General features: G+C 41.1%; 1 protein-coding gene across 1 annotated transcript in view; it reads right to left on the minus strand.

The window, feature by feature from the left end:
- Positions 1 to 21,313, minus strand: part of CFAP54 (cilia and flagella associated protein 54) — a 528,182-nt gene that overhangs the window by 438,407 nt on the left and 68,462 nt on the right. The window contains exons 9-12 of the mRNA XM_068273664.1: positions 14,142 to 14,340; positions 11,998 to 12,096; positions 10,353 to 10,465; positions 6,248 to 6,413 (exon numbers count right to left, since the gene is read on the minus strand). Coding sequence (XP_068129765.1) covers positions 6,248 to 6,413; positions 10,353 to 10,465; positions 11,998 to 12,096; positions 14,142 to 14,340 — 577 coding nt within the window. The remainder of the gene's footprint in view (positions 1 to 6,247; positions 6,414 to 10,352; positions 10,466 to 11,997; positions 12,097 to 14,141; positions 14,341 to 21,313) is intronic.

A 21,313-nucleotide genomic window follows, 5' to 3' on the forward strand; every position in this document is an offset into this window, starting at 1 on the left:
GTGTTATGGCTTACTGCAGCACGTTCTACTATCACCATCTCTGTAATAAATCAACTTATCTCTCTCTTGTCAGACTTGTCGGCCTGTGTCTGGAAGGCTGCCAAGTTCTTCAGTGTTGTGGTTCTGTGATGCATCTCCCCCCTCCAGGCCCCTCTCTGCACACTGCTGCGTGTTATTTAGATTAGTGCAGCTTCTCTCTGCTCTATTATCTTTTACAAGCTGGATAAATCCTCCTCTGAGCTGGCTGGGCTTTCACATACTGAGGAATTACATACAGGCAGAGCTGTCTGCACTCTGCAGGAAGAAACAGCCTGACACTTCAGTGGAAGATAGCTGCAGTGGGAAAGAAACACACAAATGATCTCTTGAGATTCAAAAGGAAGGCTGTATACAGCCTGCTTGTGTATGAATGTATTTTCTATGTGTGGACATACTGTACATCAACCTACTTCCTGTTTTGGTGGCCATTTTGTTTGTTTATAAACAAACTTTTTAAAACTGTTTTTAACCACTTATAATGCGGCGGGGAGCGGCGAAATTGTGACAGAGGGTAATAGGAGATGTCCATTAACGCACTGGTATGTTTACTTTTGTTTGATTTTAACAATACAGATTCTCTTTAAGAATATCTTATTACTTTTCAAACACTTTTTCATCCCTATTTGAATCCAAGAGAAATTTCCTGCAAAGCTACTGACCTGCACCTCTATGCATGAACTAACCTACAATGCTCAAAAAATAAAGGGAACACTTAAACAAAACAACGTAACTCCAAGTCAATCACACTTCTGTGAAATCAAACTGTCCACTTAGGTAGCAACACTGACTGAAAATCAATTTCACATGCTGTTGTGCAAATGGAATAGACAACAGGTGGAAATTTTAGGCAATTAGCAAGACATCCCTAATAAAGAAGTGGTTCTGCAGGAGGTGACCACAGACCACTTCTCCGTAGAGATGGCCCGAACCTCCGATTTTTGGTTCGCAAACCGGGTTAGCGAACTTCCGCGAAAGTTCGGTTCGCGCGAACTTTCGCGAACCGCAATAGAGTTCAATGGAGAGCGAACTTTGAAAACTAGAAAAATTTATGCTGGCCACAAAAGTGATGGAAAAGATGTTTCAAGGGGTCTAACACCTGGAGGGGGGCATCGAGAAGTGGGATAGACACCAAAAGTCCCGGAGAAAAATCTGGATTTTACGCAAAGCAGCGTTTTAAGGGCAGCAATCACATTGAATGCTAAATTGCAGGCCTAAAATGCTTTAAAACATCTTGCATGTGTATACATTAATCAGGGAGTGTAATTAGAGTACTGCTTCACACTGACACACAAAACTCATTGGCCTCAATTCACTAAGCTTAACTCCTGTCTTTAACCTATTTTGGTTCCTGGACGTAGAAACTACGTCCAGGAACCATGCGCGCTCCCGCGGCCGATCGCACACGTGCACGCGCACTCCCGGCCGCGGATTTGGTAGCCAGGGAATAAATGTATCGGGCTATGGTGCCCGATCACTGATTTCTCTCCCCCGCTGAAAAAGCGACAGCTTCTCTCGGAAGCTGTGCTTTTTCTGGCTGTTCCCTCCCCGATGCGTCACTCTAAGCGTGTGTTACGCTTAGAGTGACGTCATGTAAACAAACTCATGGCTGCCATCTTGTGGCCAAAAAGTAATACTACAACTGAAAGTAAAAATAAATCAAAATTAACACACATTTACATTATAAATCTGTTGTTTACCTCCCACCCTCCCAAAACTACCCAAATAAAATGTTTACTATAAAAAAAAACCCATTACAATAAAAAAAAAAACAACATGTAAATATTTACCTAAGGGTCTAAACTTTTTAAATATCAATGTAAAGATGAAATATTTCTATATTTTTTTTATTTTAAACTTGTTAATAGTGATAGATGCAAAATGGAAAACATGCACCTTTATTTCCAAATAAAATATTGTCGCCATACATTGTGATAGGGACATAATTTTAACGGTGTAATAACCGGGACATATGGGCAAATACAATACGTGAGTTTTAACTATGGAGGCATGTATTATTTTAAAACTATAATGGCTGAAAACTGAGAAATAATGAATTTTTCCATTTTTTTCTTATTCTTCCTGTTAAAATGCATTTACAGTAAAGTGGCTCTTAGCAAAATGTACCCCCCAAAGAAAGCCTAATTGGTGGCGGAAAAAACAAGATATAGATCAGTTCATTGTGATAAGTAGTGATAAAGTTATAGGCTAATGAATGAGAGGTGAACATTTCTCACATGAAAACCACGGAACCTGAATGGGTTAATAACTCTTCTGAGCTGTTTTACAGTTATCACAATTATATCACCATGGTGATAACTGTAAAACAGCTCAGAAGAGTTATTAAAGGCAGGAGTTAAGGTTAGTGAATTGAGGCCATTGTGTAACACACCGCAAACAGCTGTTTGTGTAGTGACGGCCGTGCTGGACTGGTGCGCACCATGGCAAGAGTGCAGGCCGTGGTCACGTTGGATGTAGAGAGCCTCTACACCTCCATCCCTTATGATGGGGGTGTGGAGGCTGTCGAGTCTGTCCTTACGTGTGCCTTTGACTTTGACAAAAAACAGGTTACATTTTTGTGTGATCTATTACAGTTATTATTAACGTGCAATTATTTCCTAGTTGAGCACCAATTTTTCTTACAGCTGCTGGGCACAGCGATGGGCTCGAATGTGGCCCCCTCCTATGCAAACATCTTCATGAATGGATATGAGGAGACATTTGTTTACACTAATGAAATATTTACTAGCAATGCTCTGTGTTGGCTTCGTTTCATAGGCGATGTCTTTTGCATTTGGAGGGGGCCACATTCGAGCCTACAACAATTTGTGGATAATCTTCATATCCAATGCCCTGTGATACGTCTCACTATACATTGTGACAGTCGAGAGGTTAGCTTTCTGAACAGGATCGTGAGTGTCTCTGGCGGTAGGTTGGGCACAGACCTTTATATTAAACCTACAGACACCAATTCAACTTTGATAGCTTTTGATAGCTTCCACCCGATGGCCACAAAACGTTCTATTCCAGCGAGTCAGTTCCAGAGAGTGACCAGGATTATAGATAATGAAATACTTAGGGAGCAACGACTAGATGAGATGCAGGACAGATTTAGTAGGAGACAGTACCCCCAAGGACTGCTTAGTAAAGCAAGGACTAGTATACAAACATCTAGAAGTTATCATATGCATCGTAGATCAGCTAATCAAAAGAGGGTACCATTTGTGAGTCAATTCAATGTGTATAGTGATGCTATAGCGGGCATCATACGCAGTAACTGGAACATTCTTAGGACAGCTATTCCTCATATTGAGGAATTTCAAAGTTTTCCGTTAATCTCATATAAACGTGCTCCAACATTACAGGATAAATTGGTACTGGCTGACATGGGCACCCAGAATTTTCGGGGTGTCCAGTCGACCCGTCCCAATGGAACTTATCCCTGCCTAAATTGTGTCCATTGCCATAGTGTAATTAAGGGAGATTATGTCTCTCATCCCCATTTGGGCACTAGATTTAAGATCAATGGACAGTTTGATTGTAATCCACAATATGTTGTCTACGCAATGAAATGCCTATGTGGCCTGCTCTATATTGAGCAGACCACACAGCCCATGAAGGTTAGGCTGTCAGCACATAAGAGTACAATAAGAAATCATGTTAACGATTTGGCAGTGCCTTCCCATTTTAGTAATGCCAATCGCTCTGTTAGTCAATTAACGTTTCAAATTTTGGAACAAGTTCCACCTCTCAGACGTGGGGGTGATAGGGTTAAAAAGTTACTGTATAGAGAGGCTATATGGATACGAAAACTAGATACACTAGAGCCTAGAGGCATGAATAGGGAATATGACATGATGCCATTCATTTAATTCTTATAGTGCTTATTATTGTTCCCATTGCTGCATATGATGCCTATAGTTATTACATTTTTATTTTATAGTTATCAAATTGTTATTTCATCGTATATTCTTTACAGATCCTAAGTGTAATAGTATCACTGTTTCTTTATGGATCACTGCTGTATGTTGCTGCGCCTGTATATAGACAGCGCTGTGCGCGCTGGCTGCGGGTGTCCCACCTGTCTCCTAGCGATGGTGGGAGGGGCGGACTAGTTTGTGGCTCGCCCCTCACATGTCATATGACGCTTTCCAGAGGCGGAGTTATTTCCGCCTTACGGAGTGCAGTCTCCTGTCAGGTCAGCTCCGAACAGGGGCGTGACCTGACATGATGTCATCTGGAGATGCGCGTCCGCATTGGTCGGCGTCTGAGGCAGGGCGGACCTCACTTTCTAGCGACGCGCAGTTGGCTGCCTATAGTGCTCTACGATAGGAGCACCAGCTATTGCATGTTAAGTAGGAGTTCCCCATAAGGTCCGCGTGGCGGACATAAGGGGATTGGTCGCTATAAGCGACCCTGCAGAGCAGATTGGCTAATGTTTGAATCACTTGGTATATAAACCGTTATGCTGTGCATATATCTTTAGACACTGGCAATACTTGACAAAGGAGGGGAGTCCTCTGAAACGCTGTATTAATGTCAGTGTGTTTTCATTAAAGTGAAAGAGCATTTATTCGATGGTGCTGGACTTAATCCTTTTTTACTGAAGATTGGGACTTGTGGCTGATAGTCCCTTACTCCGGGCACATCTTTACGTTACATTACTGGTTGTGCAAACGACATCTACAACTTAAAGCAAAGTTTCAGACAGGTACTTGTACACTTTAGTACTTGGGCATATGCCGTGGTGCTAAAGGACAACTGAAGTGAGAAGTATACGGAGACTGACATATTTATGTCAGCAGGATAGCCAGGCAACTGGTATTGCTTAGAAGGAAATAAATATGGCAGCCTCCATATCCCTCTCGCTTCAGGTGTCCTTCAAAAAGAACCCGAGGTGAGAGACATATGGGGACTGCCATATTTAATAAACTTTTAAACAATACCAGTTGCCTGACTGTCCTGCTGGGCTTTCTGTTCAGTAGTGTCTGAATCACACTCACCTGAAAAAAGCATGCAGCTAATCGGGTCAAACTCGAGTCAGAGACATCTGATCGGCATGCTCGTTAGGAGCCTATTGCTATAAGTATTAAAAGCAGTCGATCAGCAGGAAATAAGGAAAGGAAATAAATGTGTCAGCAATGTCTCTCACATCGGGTGTCCTTTAACGTATCACCTACTTATGGACTATGTTCCCAAAGGCCCTCTTAACCATATACCTGCATTATGACATACTATACAGCTTAAAATATATTCTAGTTAAACAAGTATTAATATATTGCACAAACAATTGGCACACAAACCTGCAATTCTGCTTTAAGGAAAATAAATAAATGAATTTACTGTTTACTAAGCCTCTGATGTTCTGTGAAAAGCAAAGAATATCTAAAGGCAGACATAAAACCCAAAATTATTTGTACGCTTCCATGTTTAATATGCATGCAACTTTCTCCTCCAATAAATAAATACAAATAAAGGATCAGTAATATACACATGAAGAGTCTACTGATTATGAATAGTGTTTAATGTTTCAAGATGCATAATCACTGGGAAGACTCATGCATATTTTAGCTTGCCGGGTTATCCCCTCAGAAGAGGAAACGTTAATCAGTTTGACTGCAAGCGCACACCATGTTTTAATGAGCCATCTTTACCTACCTAATCTCGACTTTTTACCTTAAAAAAAAAACTTGTTTATTAAGAAGAGCTGAAAATAAACTATACGAAAAGGCTAAACACGCGCTAAATTTTCAAAAGGGTTAAAAGTGAAAGCATTTTGAGGTAAAAACAAGCAAATGGGGAATACATTAGATCAGATGAAACATTCTACTGGAAGAAAAACTTTATTTTGTCTGCAGTATAAGGGTGCCATCTGCTGGATACATGTAATTATTGCATCATATATGGTTTACTACTTAGAGCATTAACATTATAATTATTATTTTTAAAGCAATGTTATATCTTTAGTGTTGTGCAAAGTGCAGTATAGACAGTAGTGGGCAAAAACACATTAGAAATACACACCAAGCACATTAACATCCAACAATGCCAGCACAAATCAGGCAGCAATGTTACAGCAAAAATACAAGCAGCAGGAGGAGGGCATTATAATCTATATTTTTAAGAGCATCTATTATGTGCAAGTACTTTTTACAGTGCAATTATTTTATGTACTATTTATGTCCATTTGTCTTTATCCTATGTAACTCACCTTGTAGTCCAATAAGTTGTAGATAATCAGGAATATCTAATCTGCATTTCTGGTCATTCCTCACTAATGAACTATGGCTATGCTTTTTCCCGGATAATAAAGGTTCTGCAGCAAGAAGTATCCTAAGATCCATTTCTTCTTTTTTCCATTTTTTGTCTTCTTGTGCCTAAGATATAATAATATGGTCAATCTACAGTGCATGTCCAAAAAGAACACCAATATTATAATAATACAGAATGTACAGTATATACTGTAAGTCACAGAAGTCTGACAAAGCTAACAGTGGACTGAAAACTAGTTCATTTCAGAAAGCATCCAACCCTCCCAAACATGCAAGGATGTGAGTCCTGGCTAGTCTCTACTTCATTTGGGTGAGATAGAGACAAAGAAATAACGTCAGATCTGGGGTAGCCTTTATTTTAACTATTTTGAGTGTCTTTCCAAAGGTGAATACAGGTTGTATTGCGGCTTGTGAGGACTTGCACACTAACCATGCACTTTCGTAGACAACAGAAGCTAAAGCTCATAACAGACATTAGTCTTAACTGATATATATACCACAATGTGTGTGTGTGTGTGTGTGTGTGCGTGCGTGCGTGCGTGCGTGCGTGCGTGTGTGTGTGTGTGTGTTATATCTATGTGTAGAGAGGAGGGAGAAAGAGAGCAGAAGACGTCTGCAGCACCAAACATTAGGGAAATATAGAAAGGATCTGCAAGAACAATACAACTTGACCAAATGCCCTTCTCCACTAAGCAGAGTTAGGAAGACGACCAGGTGAGGTCAAATCATTAGACATTAACCTACTATCCAGTCCAAATCTTGGATGTGTGTAGGATGCTTAGCAATTCTACTGGTTTTCAAACTTTAATTGTTACTATAATTTTTTCCTCAGTTTTGTGTGAAATTGGCTAGGCCTTCACGCCATTTGTGACCTGGTAAGGCCTTCAAACTGCATTCCATGATAGCGCTCATGTCACTGTCCATTTTGTGAATTTACTTTTGAAATCTATTACTGATAAAACAGTCAAAACATTTATGTGCATGCATAACTTTGCTCAGAGGAAAACAAACCCATACCAGCCTGCAATGCAATAAAAAGGTATATTGAACGTTATGTTATTTAAATTACATTCATATAGAAACATAGTGGCAGATTCATGAAACATTGGTAAAATGTAAATGTGCACGCAATGCACATAAAGTTTACAGAGGCTTACTCAAACTACAAAATGGGTGTTCCGTGAATAGCGCAACTAGCATGTATGATTTATATTATGCTATTTGTACACCACGCAGTATGTAAGCAACACGTGTTCTGTGTACATGCAGACTGTGTGACAGCCGTTACGTAGTTTATATAATGCTCAGTAAAATTTACCATATGTGTGGTCTGTAAATTTGACCGACCTTTTGTCAAAACAACCCATAATGTGTGACAGTGTAGACTTGTGTGAATTATGATAGCCCTGATTCTATTACCGTATATACTGGCGTATAAGACAACTTTTTAACCCTTAAAAATCTTCTGAAAAGTCGGGGGTCGTCTTATACGCCGGGTGTCACTTGTCAGGCCTGGTCCGGGTGTCAGTGTCAGGCAGAGTTGTAAATACCTCATCCTCCCGTTATCTGGTGAAAAGATAGATAGATTGCGCACTTGTTTAAAATAATTTCTTGTAATCGCTTCTGGCAAGCAGCCGCTCGCATGGGTAGCAGTGCAGCTTCCGGCGTCACCTGACTAGTGACGTGTGCGCCCCACAATACAGCCCTGCGTAAGCGTAATCAGTGGAGCGCACACGTCACCAGTCAGGTGATGCCGGAAGCTGCACTGATACCCGTGCGAGCAGAAGCGATTACAAGAAATTATTTTAAACAAGAGCGCAATCTATCTATCTTTTCACCTGATGACGGCAGGATGAAAAGTCTTATACAGCCAGTCTTATACGGCGAATATACCCCAACTTCTACATTTTAACTGGAAAACTTGGGGGTCGTCTTATACGCCCAGTCGCCTTATACGCCCAGTCGCCTTATACGCCAGCATATACGATAACTCTCCAGGTTCGCCATATAAGGCAAAGACTCCACCCCTATTGAAAAACACCATGGCTTTTGTTCTGGAGGTTGGGTTACCTCCTCCAGAGCCCAGCCTCCAGTTCTGTAGTCAGTCCCTATGGTTGTGACGTAATTGTGCAAAGTTCCCTCTCTCTTCAAAGTGAAAGTCACACGATTACACCACAGCTACAAAGCTGGGGGCAGCTACAGAACTGGAGGCTAGGTTGTGGAGGAGGTAACCCAGCCACCAGAAAAAAAATGGCAAGGCGGTTTTCCATAATAGAGGGCAGGGGCCTTCACCTTATATGGTGTAGCATGGGCAGAGCAGGCGAGTAAGCAGAATTGTGGCTCTCACAACCACTGACACTAACTTTAAATTACACTAGATTTCTGCTTTGAATGCAGCAAAGAGGACATAAAAGTATGGGCTACATTAGCTCTTCTATTAACCTACAAGAGATATTGTTGAAAGAAATAAAGCAATTCTTTGACAGGGTTGAAAGTATGTTTTTGGTGCCTATATCCCAAAAACATACACGTAAGTTAATTGGCTTCCCCTAAATTGGCCCTAGACTACGATACATACACTACGCGTTTCATACATAGACATAGGACTATGGTAGGGATTGATTTGTGAGCCCCTCTGTGGGACAGTTAAGTGACAAGAAAATATACTCTGTACAGCGCTGCGGAACATGTTGTCGCTATATAAATATTAAATAATAAAAAAAAAGATAGCAACAAGCCATATTTTTAGTTTTATTCTTAGCACTGTAAAAGTATAATTTGGAAGTAGGACAGATGTTTTAGGCAGGGGACACACTTGTCTTTCAGTTTTCTGCATGTATGTTGTCTGCATGCGGTTTCTGCACACCATGTATGTTTGTATGCAGAAAAACACGTGTTTTATTTTACAGCAGCTAATGTAAATAGTAGAGAAAACTGACAAAATGTGAAGAATTATCCTGCAGAATGTCATTATGCAGGAGAACAGAGGCGCCAAAAGTATAAATGGAAGCTAAATGAGCTTAAAAACCAAATTCTTGGTAAATAGAGGCGGTAGTGGTGGACTTACCTCCTCCAAGTAGACACACAACGACTGTAGTAAAGACAGTCAATATAGAATGTCATGTTTTTCTGCACACAAAAAACACATTAAGGGCTTGATTCACTAAACCGTGATTACTCATATCAAGGTCACGCTAGCGTTTTTGCAAATTTGTGCATTTTCGTGCGCAAACATGAATTTTCGCGCGAAAATTTGCGATTGCGTGCGGAAATTTGCGACTGCGAAGAAAAGTCCTAGCGCGGCTGTGATATGAGTTATCACAATTTAGTGAATCAAGCCGTAAGTGTGAACTAGCCCACTAATTAACATGAGTTCTAAATGTAAATCAGTTTTTCTGTGTAGAAAACGTGCACGAAAACAGTCAAGTGTGTTCCCTGCCTCAGGGTAACTAACTGTCATTCTCTCACACATTGAGGTACTGAGATGCAGAGACACATTAATTTCATACATGAATAAAAAAGCTCACAGACTACAAGATCTGCAATTTCTAGCCTTTTTGTAACCCCAGACTCAAAGTTTGCACTTGAAAAAGTACCAAAAGGTAGGTGAAAAAGCACAATCAAAATTGCTTTGAGTATTTTCTTGCTTGCTGGTGGCTAAAAAGGCATGTTATTGATAAGGTGAGAAAATATCACCTGGGAGAAAGTGTAGGAGCAAAAGTTAATTGCATATGGGCCATTATATCTGTATATCTATTTAGCTCAACTGATTCAAATGACCTGTCTCTATACCTATACTTCTATACAAGTTACGGTAACCATTAGTTTTATTTTTGATTACGGTATCATTTACATTCTTGTAATTGATGTATTTAATCAATTCCACAAATTGCTAAATTATTTTAGATATAACCCTTGTATATGAAACTCAGCTGAAAATACCGTATTATCGGTTCTGATAATATGACAAATAGGTCTTGAATTTATATTTTAGGATAACGATAAAAACCCCTAAAATAAAATTAGCGGTTAATAAAAAATTACCTGTAAGAACTCATACAATGGAGATATTACGGCATCAAACACATCCCAGTGTTCATAGCTAAAAGCCAACTTTGAAAACTTCACAACAGCTTCCGCAGACACAGCATCCTTTTCTGAAAGAGACACAATAGAAAAAGAAAAGATTCCAAACCCCGCTCATCTCCAAGCACTCATAGAACAATAAATCGCTCTGCTGCTTTGTAAGACTTTAATATCAATAACTCATCAGTCACTGGGTGAAGTGCGGGTGGCAGGGGGAACATTTTAAACTAGTTTTAGACAATGTAATGCTGCCTTTGGCGGTGTCTGGCACCTTGTGAATCTTCCAAGATGCTTTGCGAACATTTGTTTTTGAATGATTTATTTCCATTTTATTGCAGTTCATTTATCTTACTGTACGCGATTAAGCTATCAGTTATACTGCATGCACTTCTGTCTTGCTTGTCTGTGTCTCTGGTAAGAGACTGCGATAATGTATGTATAACATTCAGACAAAGAGCAGTACAAATGAAGTGTGGCTGTGCATTTGGATTTATGCTGCTATGTAATACTACTACATGGCAAAATAGATCGCGTTTGGTATGCAGACAAGGCAGTTTTACAGGAGATAACTTATGTAACAGAGTACCTGGTTAAGTGAACCAAAACCATTAGAATGTGCAAGCTGAAATTATGGACCGAAAAATAAAACATTAAAGGGCTGCATAATTTCATGTAACTACTGACTTATGTTATCTTATATTTTATCTTATAATGGGCCTGACACAGTAAGCTCTGGGAAATTTGGCATGCAATTTTACAGTTACTAGCGCAAGGGGAACACATGCGTGTTGCTATGGTAATGTGCGGCATTAGTTTCCCACATGCCACTAATGGGTTAGCGGCCGGTGGTCCGCCTGTGCTAATAACGGTAAAATTGCTATATGCTCCCTGTGCAAGCCAAATCTACCCACATTTACTGCATCAGGCCTAATGAGCCTGATACACGAAAAGCCAGTAACTGTGCTGTATGCAGGCAGGGCACTGTATACCTAACCACTCTCAAATGTTTTACTATCTCTATTACACACTACCTCTTTCAATGCAGAAGGGGGTGTGGCTCAGCTGCCAATGAAATTCCCTCACATTGGGGTGAGTGGAAGTAAATGTAACTATAGCAGCAGGCTCTCAGTTAGGGCCCTTTCACACCAGAGGACTTTTTCGGCGTTTTAACGCCACAGCCGAAGTTGGCGTTTTCCAAGGTAAAATGAAAGTCCATAGACTTTCATTTTACCTTTCACATCTAACTCGGCGTTTTGGAGCGTTGCGTTTTAATGCTCCCAGGAGCTTTTTCAGGGCTGTTTACAGCCGAAGTTGGCTGTTGGCGTTTCAATGATAGTCAATGGAAAACGCCAACTTCAGCGTTTTCAAAGCGTTTTACAGCTGACTTGTTCACTTATTTTTATAGAAGAAAAAAAAAAGGACGTTTTCATATGAGCTGTAGAACGCTTTGAAAACGCTTTGAAAACGCTATGTATTGGCGTTAAGCAAAAGGCTGAGTTTCAGCCTTTTCTACCACAGCCTCTAGTATGAAAGAGCCCTAAGGAAGCCTGCCAGTCACATGTGCAAAACAAAGGTCAAAATAAATTGTGTATGAACTACTTACCATCCACAGCCAGCTCCAGAAGTAGGCAATCTTTTATCAGTTTACTTAGCTCACTGTGGGTATTACCATGAGTGCCACGGTCAGGTTTAATTCCTCCACCTGAAACAAATATGTGCAGTAAGACAAAATACTTCAAATATATGCAAACATAGACAAATAAGAAGTACGTTTTTTCCAAAGTAAAATGAGTCATACATTACTCTTCTCCTATGTTGCTGTCACTTACAGTAGGTAGTAGAAATCTGACAGAAGCGACAGGTTTTGTACTAGTCCATCTCTTCATAGGGGATTCTCAGCAAGGCTTTTATTCATTATAAAGATACTCCCTAAAAAGGATTTAAACAATGTTGCTGGCCAGCCTCCCTGCTTGCTACACAGTTTCTTGGCAGTTGGACAGAGCAACTGCCATTCACTAAGTGCTTTTAAAAATAAATAAATCCGAGAAACCTCCATGAATAAATGGACTAGTCCAAAACCTGTCACGTGTCAGATTTCTACTACCTACTGTAAGTGACAGCAACATAAGAGAAAAGTAATTTATGGCTCATTTTACTCTGGAAAAAAACATACTTCTTATTTGTATATGTTTGCACATATTTTAAATTTTACAATTTTTCGGCATAGTGCCCCTTTAAGACTGCTTATACCAGCAACCCCTATCCAAAAACCTTGTCATCATTACCAGTTACAAAATATTATGGCTGTAATATAAATAAAATAAGTGTCTGTAGCCAAGATCAATATGAGATTGGACTGCAGTGTGCGGGTACCAACAGGAGCAGCAAGATGTAAATACTAACTGGCATGCTCTTCTGCCATCACTGCAGGGGGGGGGGGGGTGGGGGGGAAGGGGTCATTAGATACTTGGGGCACACTACTAATGATATGAGGCTTGTGCCCTAGATCTGACAACCTGGTGATGCCACTGCATCTACTAGCAAACATAACCCCTGATCTAACTCAGGCAATAGTGATACGGTGGTTTCACAACACAAATATCAACAGACCCAAGTTTTTGATGGTTCCTTTTCTGCGTGCCACATAGGTAATCAGTCTACAGGTACCTGACCCAGTGCAGGACACAAGCACACAAACAGGTCTATTTAAAGGGAACCCAGAGATGGATATGGAGGCTGCCATATGTATTTCCTTGTAAAAAATGCCAGTTGCCTGGCAGCCCTGTTGATCTTCTGGCATAAGTAGTGTCTGAGCCAAAACCCTGGACCAAGCATATGACTAATCCAGTAAAACCTGAGTCAGCTGAGTCAGAGTACCTGATCTGATGCATGCTTGTTCAGGGTCTATGGCTAAAAGTATTAGAGACATAGGATCAGGAGGACTGCCAAGCAACTGGCATTGTTTAAAAGGAAATAAATTTGGCAGCCTCTATATCCTTCTCAAATTGGGTTCCCTGTAATAAAATTGGAAAATAGTAGAGATTGTCCGAGGACCTAAGTGAACCAGCAGATGTGGATTGTTTTTCATACAAAAACAAAACGTCTCATTCACTTGGTCATATCAGATTACAGCTAGAGGTGGTAAGAGGTTAGTGAATTTGATTTTGTGCTATTACTATGGCAGCCATGCACTCACAGTAATAACCTATCTTTAATAATTTCAGGACAGCCTGGATGTGGCTGACTTACATTATAGAAATCACATAGCAACTAATTTGCTAGCCTGTTGCAGATTAGTGCACATGACTGCAGTGTTATAGATAATTTACTAACCTTTCAGCAACCCTATGTTCTAACTTAATCTAGGCAAAGCTTCCAAACGTTTGCCACTTAGTAGTTCTTACAAAAAACGCAGAACAGGTTCATTTAGACTCTTTAGTGCCCACAGTTCTCCAGTTTTAGAACATCAACCTCATAGTGTCTAGGATATTGTAGATATATTTTTCTATAATATCCTGTTTTCAAGCAATAACATTGGAACACAAGCTATCAATTATGTAAACATAACTACCACTTGGTTGGTGTAAGTTTTTGCTTTCTATGGTAATAATTATACATTGTCTCCTGAATAACTAGCAATATCTGTACCCAATGCTGCCCTTTAAAAAACCACCAGTGTCCTACAATTCTACATTACCACTTTCAGCAAAAAAGCAATACAGCAAAAGTACTATTTACTGACATTACCTGAAAGAATATCAATGCCTGCGAAAAATAATTCTGCAATAACATCATGTATTTCCGGTTCATCAGGTACAGGCGGTCCAGCCTGCAGTACTCGTCTATTACTGTCTGTCAGAGCTTCTACAATAGCAAGAAACTGGGCGGCATTGTTGCCAAACATCTCCACTAGTAGTCGTTCGGTGTTGGTACGCGGCCATGGTAACTAGCATAAAAACAATATAACTGCATTAGTCATTTGGTTTGCTATCAATCACTTTATAAAATGTTTTGCGCACAATTATGTATATAATAATGATAATTAAAAAAAACACAACCTGCACGTTCTGCCTTCTGGAAATAATTCTGCCAATTACATATAATTATGATTAACATCCTTTACTATCATAAGATAATAAACATCACGGATAGAGTGTACTTGCAGATAAAACCCTTCAAATGCACAACTTCTCTATTTAGTTCTTGCCTGAAAAGGTGACTTAGAAACGAATAATAAAATTAGCAGATTACTTTTAATTTTTTACTCACCAGCTGCCAGATGATATTTTTACCTAATTCCACTGAGATGACTCAAAACATTCAAAGACCTAAAAAAAAGTTTGTGTGCATGCCCAATCTTTGCAGCAGGGTGGCAATGTGGTTAGTGTTCTCCCCTTGCAGCGCTGGGTCTCCAGTTCGAACCCCAGCCAGGGCACTATCTGCACAGAGTGTGTATGTTCTCTCTCTGTCTGTGTGGGCCTGCTCTGGGCACTCCAGTTTCCTCCCACATCCCAAAAACATACAAATAAGGTAATTGGCTGTGCCCTCTAAAACTGGCCCTAGACTACATTCATTGCACTACACGATACATGCATAGACATAGGACTATGGTAGGGATTAGATTGTGAGCCCCTCAGAGGGACAGTTAAGTGACAAGACAATATAATGTACAGCGCTGCAGAAGATGTCAGCCCTATATAAATACTAAATATTAATCCCTGAATATTGTAGAGTTCAAAGCTCCCATCTTGCAAATGTTATCACGATTCATTTAAGCTGCACAGGTTTTTGGGTTTTTTTTTTTTTTGGGGGGGGGGAGATAATCAGATATGCTATTAAAATTAGTAAATTCAAATACTGTAGTATAAATGTATTTAAAATGTTTTATTCACATTGTGTGGATTACAACACAATGTCTTGCACATTGCATAGAACCCATTTCTGCATTATTACTTTAATATAGAATTCATATTCCATTACCTGGCTGGCTGGGTTTGCAATTATTAATTTATACTGTGCCAGTGTGTTCCTTGCCAGTTTACAATTACAGTGCCACTGACAACATGTACAAGCAATTATGTGATACTAACAAGGGAAATATAGATAATACTCAGTCATACAGTATAACCAGTAGGAGAGGAGACAAACAGCAGAAAGGCAAGACAACAAAGAATGCATTGCAAGTAACTCTGGCCTAAAGGCAAGTTTAATGCAAAGTATGCAGCTCAGAATCAGACCGATCCAAATCATAAAGAATTACATTGGATTGGTCCAATTCCAAACTGCATTACTTTTGCATGCAAGCTGGAATGATTTGCCCCTGAATAACCAGGTGTATAATAGTGGCAGTATAATATGCATCAATACTGTGACACAGTCAGAGGGGTGGCCTTTCCCATTAGAGCTTATGGTCTACAGGAATAACAAGATGAGAGAAAAGACAAATGGAGTCAGTAAATAGAGAATGAGACCAAGCTGCTTCAGCAACTGGGTAATATGTCCCAGATAGAGTTGAGCTGAAATTTTCGTAATTTCGCATTACTATAATTACGCATGCGAAATTTGCGATTACGATGCGAAATTAGCGTAGCGAAATTGCCATTAAAATCGTAATTGAAAATACCGTAAGCGTAATTTTCAACGCGAAATTTCGCGTTTCGTTCATGCCGTAATTTCGCATTAAACGCTACCGTAATTTCGCGTTAAAACGTAACGCTCCGTATAATATAAAAAAGCCGCCGACTTTAAGGGTTAATAGCAAAGCCCCCTTAAATGCTAAGAGCCTCAAATTTGGAGAATATATTAAGGAGATCAGGAGGAATAAGAGGAAAAATTTTTTTTTCAAAAAGACCTTATAGTTTTTGAGAAAATCGATGTTAAAGTTTCAAAGTAAAAATGTATACATTTAAAAACCCGCCGACTTTAACGGTTAATAGCAAAGCCTGCTTAAAGTTTAGGAACACCAAATTCCCAGGGTATATTAAGGGGATCAGTGGGAATAAGAGGAAAATTTTTTTTTTAAAAAACACCTTATAGTTTTTGAGAAAATCGATTTTTAAGTTTCAAGGGCAAAAATGTCTTTTAAATGCGGAAAATGTCAGTTTTTTTTGCACAGGTAACAATAGTGTATTATTTTCATAGATTCCCCCAAGTGGGAAGAGTTTTACTTACTTCGTTCTGAGTGTGGGAAATATAAAAAAAAACGACGTGGGGTCCCCCCTCCCAGACCTCTTTAACCCCTTGTCCCCCATGCAGGCTGGGATAGCCAGAATGCGGAGCACCGGCCGCGTGGGGCTCCGCACCCTGACTATACCAGCCCGCATGGTCCATGGATTGGGGGGTCTCGGAAGGGGAGGGGCAGCCAAGCTTTCCCCTCCCCCTCCGAGCCCTTGTCCAATCCAAGGACAAGGGGCTCTTCTCCACCTCCGATGGGCGGTGGAGGTGGAGGCCGCGATTTCCTGGGTGGGGGGTTCATGGTGGAATCTGGGAGTCCCCTTTAAAAAGGGGTCCCCCAGATGCCCACCCCCCTCCCAGGAGAAATGAGTATAGAGGTACTTGTAGTACCCCTTACCCATTTCCTTTAAGAGTTAAAAGTAAATAAACACACAAACACATAGAAAAAGTATTTTAATTGAACAAAAAACATAACCACGAAAAAAGTCCTTTAATATTCTTAATTAACCATTAATACTTACCTGTCCCTTTAAATAAATGATCCCACGCAATATCCTCGGAAATGTTCTATCAGTTACAATGTAACAAAGTTATTACAATATAACAACTTTGTTACATTGTAACTACACCGCACCCGACGTCACTCACCGCCGCCGCCGCGTCTGCGCTGCAGGACCCGACAGAGCTCTGAGCTATATAGCTCAGAGCTCTCAAAAGCATCTTTGTATTTGGGCTCCAAGGAGCCCCATTGGTCCTTAGCAGACCAATGGGGTTCCTTCTGATTTGAAGGAACCCCATTGGTCTGCTAAGGACCAATGGGGCTCCTTGGAGCCCAAATACAAAGATGCTTCTCAGAGCTCTGAGCTATATAGCTCAGAGCTCTGTCGGGTCCGTGCAGGACGCTAAGTCCCCGCCGGCTCCGCTGCCCTCCCCGCCTCTCCCACATGTCACCCACATGTCACCCACATGTGGGTGACATGTGGGTGACAGATGTGGGCGGGGTGGACAGCGGGAGCTGCGGGGACTTAGCGTCCTGCACGGACGCGTATGCGGCGGCTGAGCGGCGAGTGGCGTCGGGTGCGGCGTAGTTACAATGTAACAAAGTTGTTACATAATAACTTTGTTACATTGTAACTGATAGAACATTTCCGAGGATATTGCGTGGGATCATTTATTTAAAGGGACAGGTAAGTATTAATGGTTAATTAAGAATATTAAAGGACTTTTTTCGTGGTTATGTTTTTTGTTCAATTAAAATACTTTTTCTATGTGTTTGTGTGTTTATTTACTTTTAACTCTTAAAGGAAATGGGTAAGGGGTACTACAAGTACCTCTATACTCATTTCTCCTGGGAGGGGGGTGGGCATCTGGGGGACCCCTTTTTAAAGGGGACTCCCAGATTCCACCATGAACCCCCCACCCAGGAAATCGCGGCCTCCACCTCCACCGCCCATCGGAGGTGGAGAAGAGCCCCTTGTCCTTGGATTGGACAAGGGCTCGGAGGGGGAGGGGAAAGCTTGGCTGCCCCTCCCCTTCCGAGACCCCCCAATCCATGGACCATGCGGGCTGGTATAGTCAGGGTGCGGAGCCCCACGCGGCCGGTGCTCCGCATTCTGGCTATCCCAGCCTGCATGGGGGACAAGGGGTTAAAGAGGTCTGGGAGGGGGGACCCCACGTCGTTTTTTTTTATATTTCCCACACTCAGAACGAAGTAAGTAAAACTCTTCCCACTTGGGGGAATCTATGAAAATAATACACTATTGTTACCTGTGCAAAAAAAACTGACATTTTCCGCATTTAAAAGACATTTTCGCCCTTGAAACTTAAAAATCGATTTTCTCAAAAACTATAAGGTCTTTTTGAAAAAAAATTTTTTCCTCTTATTCCCACTGATCCCCTTAATATACCCTGATAATTTGGTATTCCTAAACTTTAAGCAGGCTTTGCTATTAACCGTTAAAGTCGGCGGGTTTTTAAATGTTTACATTTTTCCTTTGAAACTTTAACATCGATTTTCTCAAAAACTATAAGGTCTTTTTGAAAAAAAAATTTTTCCTCTTATTCCTCCTGATCTCCTTAATATATTCTCCAAATTTGAGGCTCTTAGCATTTAAGGGGGCTTTGCTATTAACCCTTAAAGTCGGCGGCTTTTTTATATTATACGGAGCGTTACGGTTTAACGCAAAATTACGGTAGCGTTTAATGCGAAATTACGGCATGATACGACTGTAATGCGAAAATTACGCGAAAATTACGCTTACGCGAAATTTCGCGAAATCCTTCTTCATTACGATTATGTACTTACGGCCATAATCGTAATTACACTAATTACGCGAAATTTCGCAAAATCGTAATTAGGTCATTACGCTCATCTCTAGTCCCAGATAATAGTGCATGTGTTTTAAGGTTGCATTTGCAGATCATGAAGGAGGGCAAGGGCCAAATGGAATGTGTGAGAGTGTGAGAGTGTGAGATAAAGCTGAGAAATCCTGAATGCAGGTGTGGGTAGAGATGATTTGAAGAGATAAAAAGTTAATTTCCAAAGCAGAGAATACATTTTGGGTTGGATGTAGGAGCTGAATTGCAGAGGGCTTTATGGGAGGCACATAGAAACTTGAACTGAATTATTTGTGGGAGCCAGACAGGAAAGCACCATTAGAGTTGTGAGAAAAGGGGTAGGTGAGTTCAGCAGAGTTCAGGAAGAATTTTAGTGGTCACATATACTGTAGTTTTCAGGGTTTTACAGTAATCTAATGGGGATATAAGGGCAACACACGTAATACAGTGTCGATGCGACGTTTCCAGGAGTCGTGCACGGCTCAGTGTGGCTTTAGGCATGAGTGTGTAGCTCTTCCCCTCTTCCTATAGTGTCAGACGGCACCATTATTGGCCAAATATAGGTATTGCAGGCACATTGATTGCAATGCTTCAAAAGCCAATAAGATGCTGGGATTTGTAGTTCCACAATGCTCTCTGCCTATTTAGGCCTGCTCCGTTCATTGTGTATTTGCCTGCTGTGATAGCAATAGTCGCCTTGTGTTACTCTGCTGGGTGTGATATATATATATTATAAGCTACGGTGATCGACCTTCAGTTAGTTAGTAATTATTGGTCAGTTTAATGACACCATCAGTAACTGTAGTGATTGCAGTTGCAAGAAGTAGTAACTACTGAAGCAAGACTGACTGGTGATAGACGAAATACTGTATGTGTGAGGATGCCAGAACAGTATTTTAAAAGAGGTGGTTTAAATAGGCCAGTGGACCTGTTCTGTTGTATAAGGTAAGGTGGAGTTATGGCATTCCATGGCAAAGTGGGAGGGGCAAGGAGGAGAGCAATGTCCTTAGTCTGTGCTCAGATAAGATGACTCAGCATTCTAGTTCTCTCAGTGGAGGTGGCTCTGACTGATCAAACCAACAAGTATGTGTACAAGCTGACATACCATTATTGTGTTTACGGGATTGCTCATGAGTGTAGTGTACATTACCACAGGGAATCTCCATAGCCACCTGAGTGAGATCAAATTAAATGAGTGATAAGAAAAGCAGCCAATACAGCTGGTCAATGAGATGCAAGTAATTCTGAGTTCTTGCAGTTTGTTATGCTAATATTTTGCAATTTTATGTAGTTTGTAAACTGACCAATCAATTGCTGCTGCTGCTGCATTATCAGTTACAGGTTGGAAGTAAGAATTCACCAGCGGGGAGAATGTATGTAAGAGCTCCCATTGGCTTTTACACTGAACTCTTGGAGAACAAATATATCACAACTTATATTTACGTGGCATTGTTCTTCTAACCCTGCCCACCAGAAGCCATTCACTTGTGCCACACTCTATCATCCTGCTTCCCTCATCCATGCACCCTCTTAATAGAAATAGTATATGCCCGTAGGTTATACCTGAGGGATGTGTCTGTATGGCGCTGATTCGCTGCAGTCTTGCTCCTTTCGGGAGACACTAAATTAAGGTGTATATGCACATTTCAATCCAAGAAGAGTGAAAGGTGTGTGCTTCTGACCAGTTTCACCTGACTTATATACTGGCTGCCTCAAGTCTAATGACTCATTCAAATTTAAACTGACTCTCGTCTAATTAAAATGGCAAAGCGTTGCAAGCTGCAATCGCCTACCAGATAGTGCAGGATCTAAGGCTACCTTCCTGACATTCCTGCAGGAGTTGGCCCACGCAAATTCTTGCATCTCAACAGGGGCGCCGCGTGTAGGCCTCCTTGTACCACCAGGAAATGAAGGGCAGCGCAAGCACCCCCACAAAGCAACCACTGCCCAGGAGCGCCGCAACTGCCCCCCAAAAGGGACGGAGAGCGAGAACACATGAACGGTGTACTCCCCAGACGCGGCCTACGCCCAGGGAGAACCATCCATGCTGCTCCCCCAAAGGATAGATGCCCTACTCTTGCGTTTTTTGCTTACCTGTGTGCATATGCGCATCCTGGGAGCGTACACACCGACAATGGGGCGAGGGGGGGGGCGCAGACAACCCCCCCGGTGCAACACTACTGTCGGGGGACCCATCCGCACCCCTGTTGAGATGCAAGAATTTGCGTGGGCCAACTCCTGCAGGAATGTCAGGAAGGTAGCCTTAGATCCTGCACAATCTGGTAAGCGATTGCAGCTTGCAATGCTTTGCCATTTTAATTAGACGAGAGTCAGTTTAAATTTGAATGAGTCATTAGACTTGAGGCAACCAGTATATAAGTCAGGTGAAACTGGTCAGAAGCACATAC

The sequence above is a fragment of the Hyperolius riggenbachi genome, chromosome 3, assembly GCF_040937935.1.
Source record: "Hyperolius riggenbachi isolate aHypRig1 chromosome 3, aHypRig1.pri, whole genome shotgun sequence".
NCBI lineage: Eukaryota > Metazoa > Chordata > Amphibia > Anura > Hyperoliidae > Hyperolius > Hyperolius riggenbachi.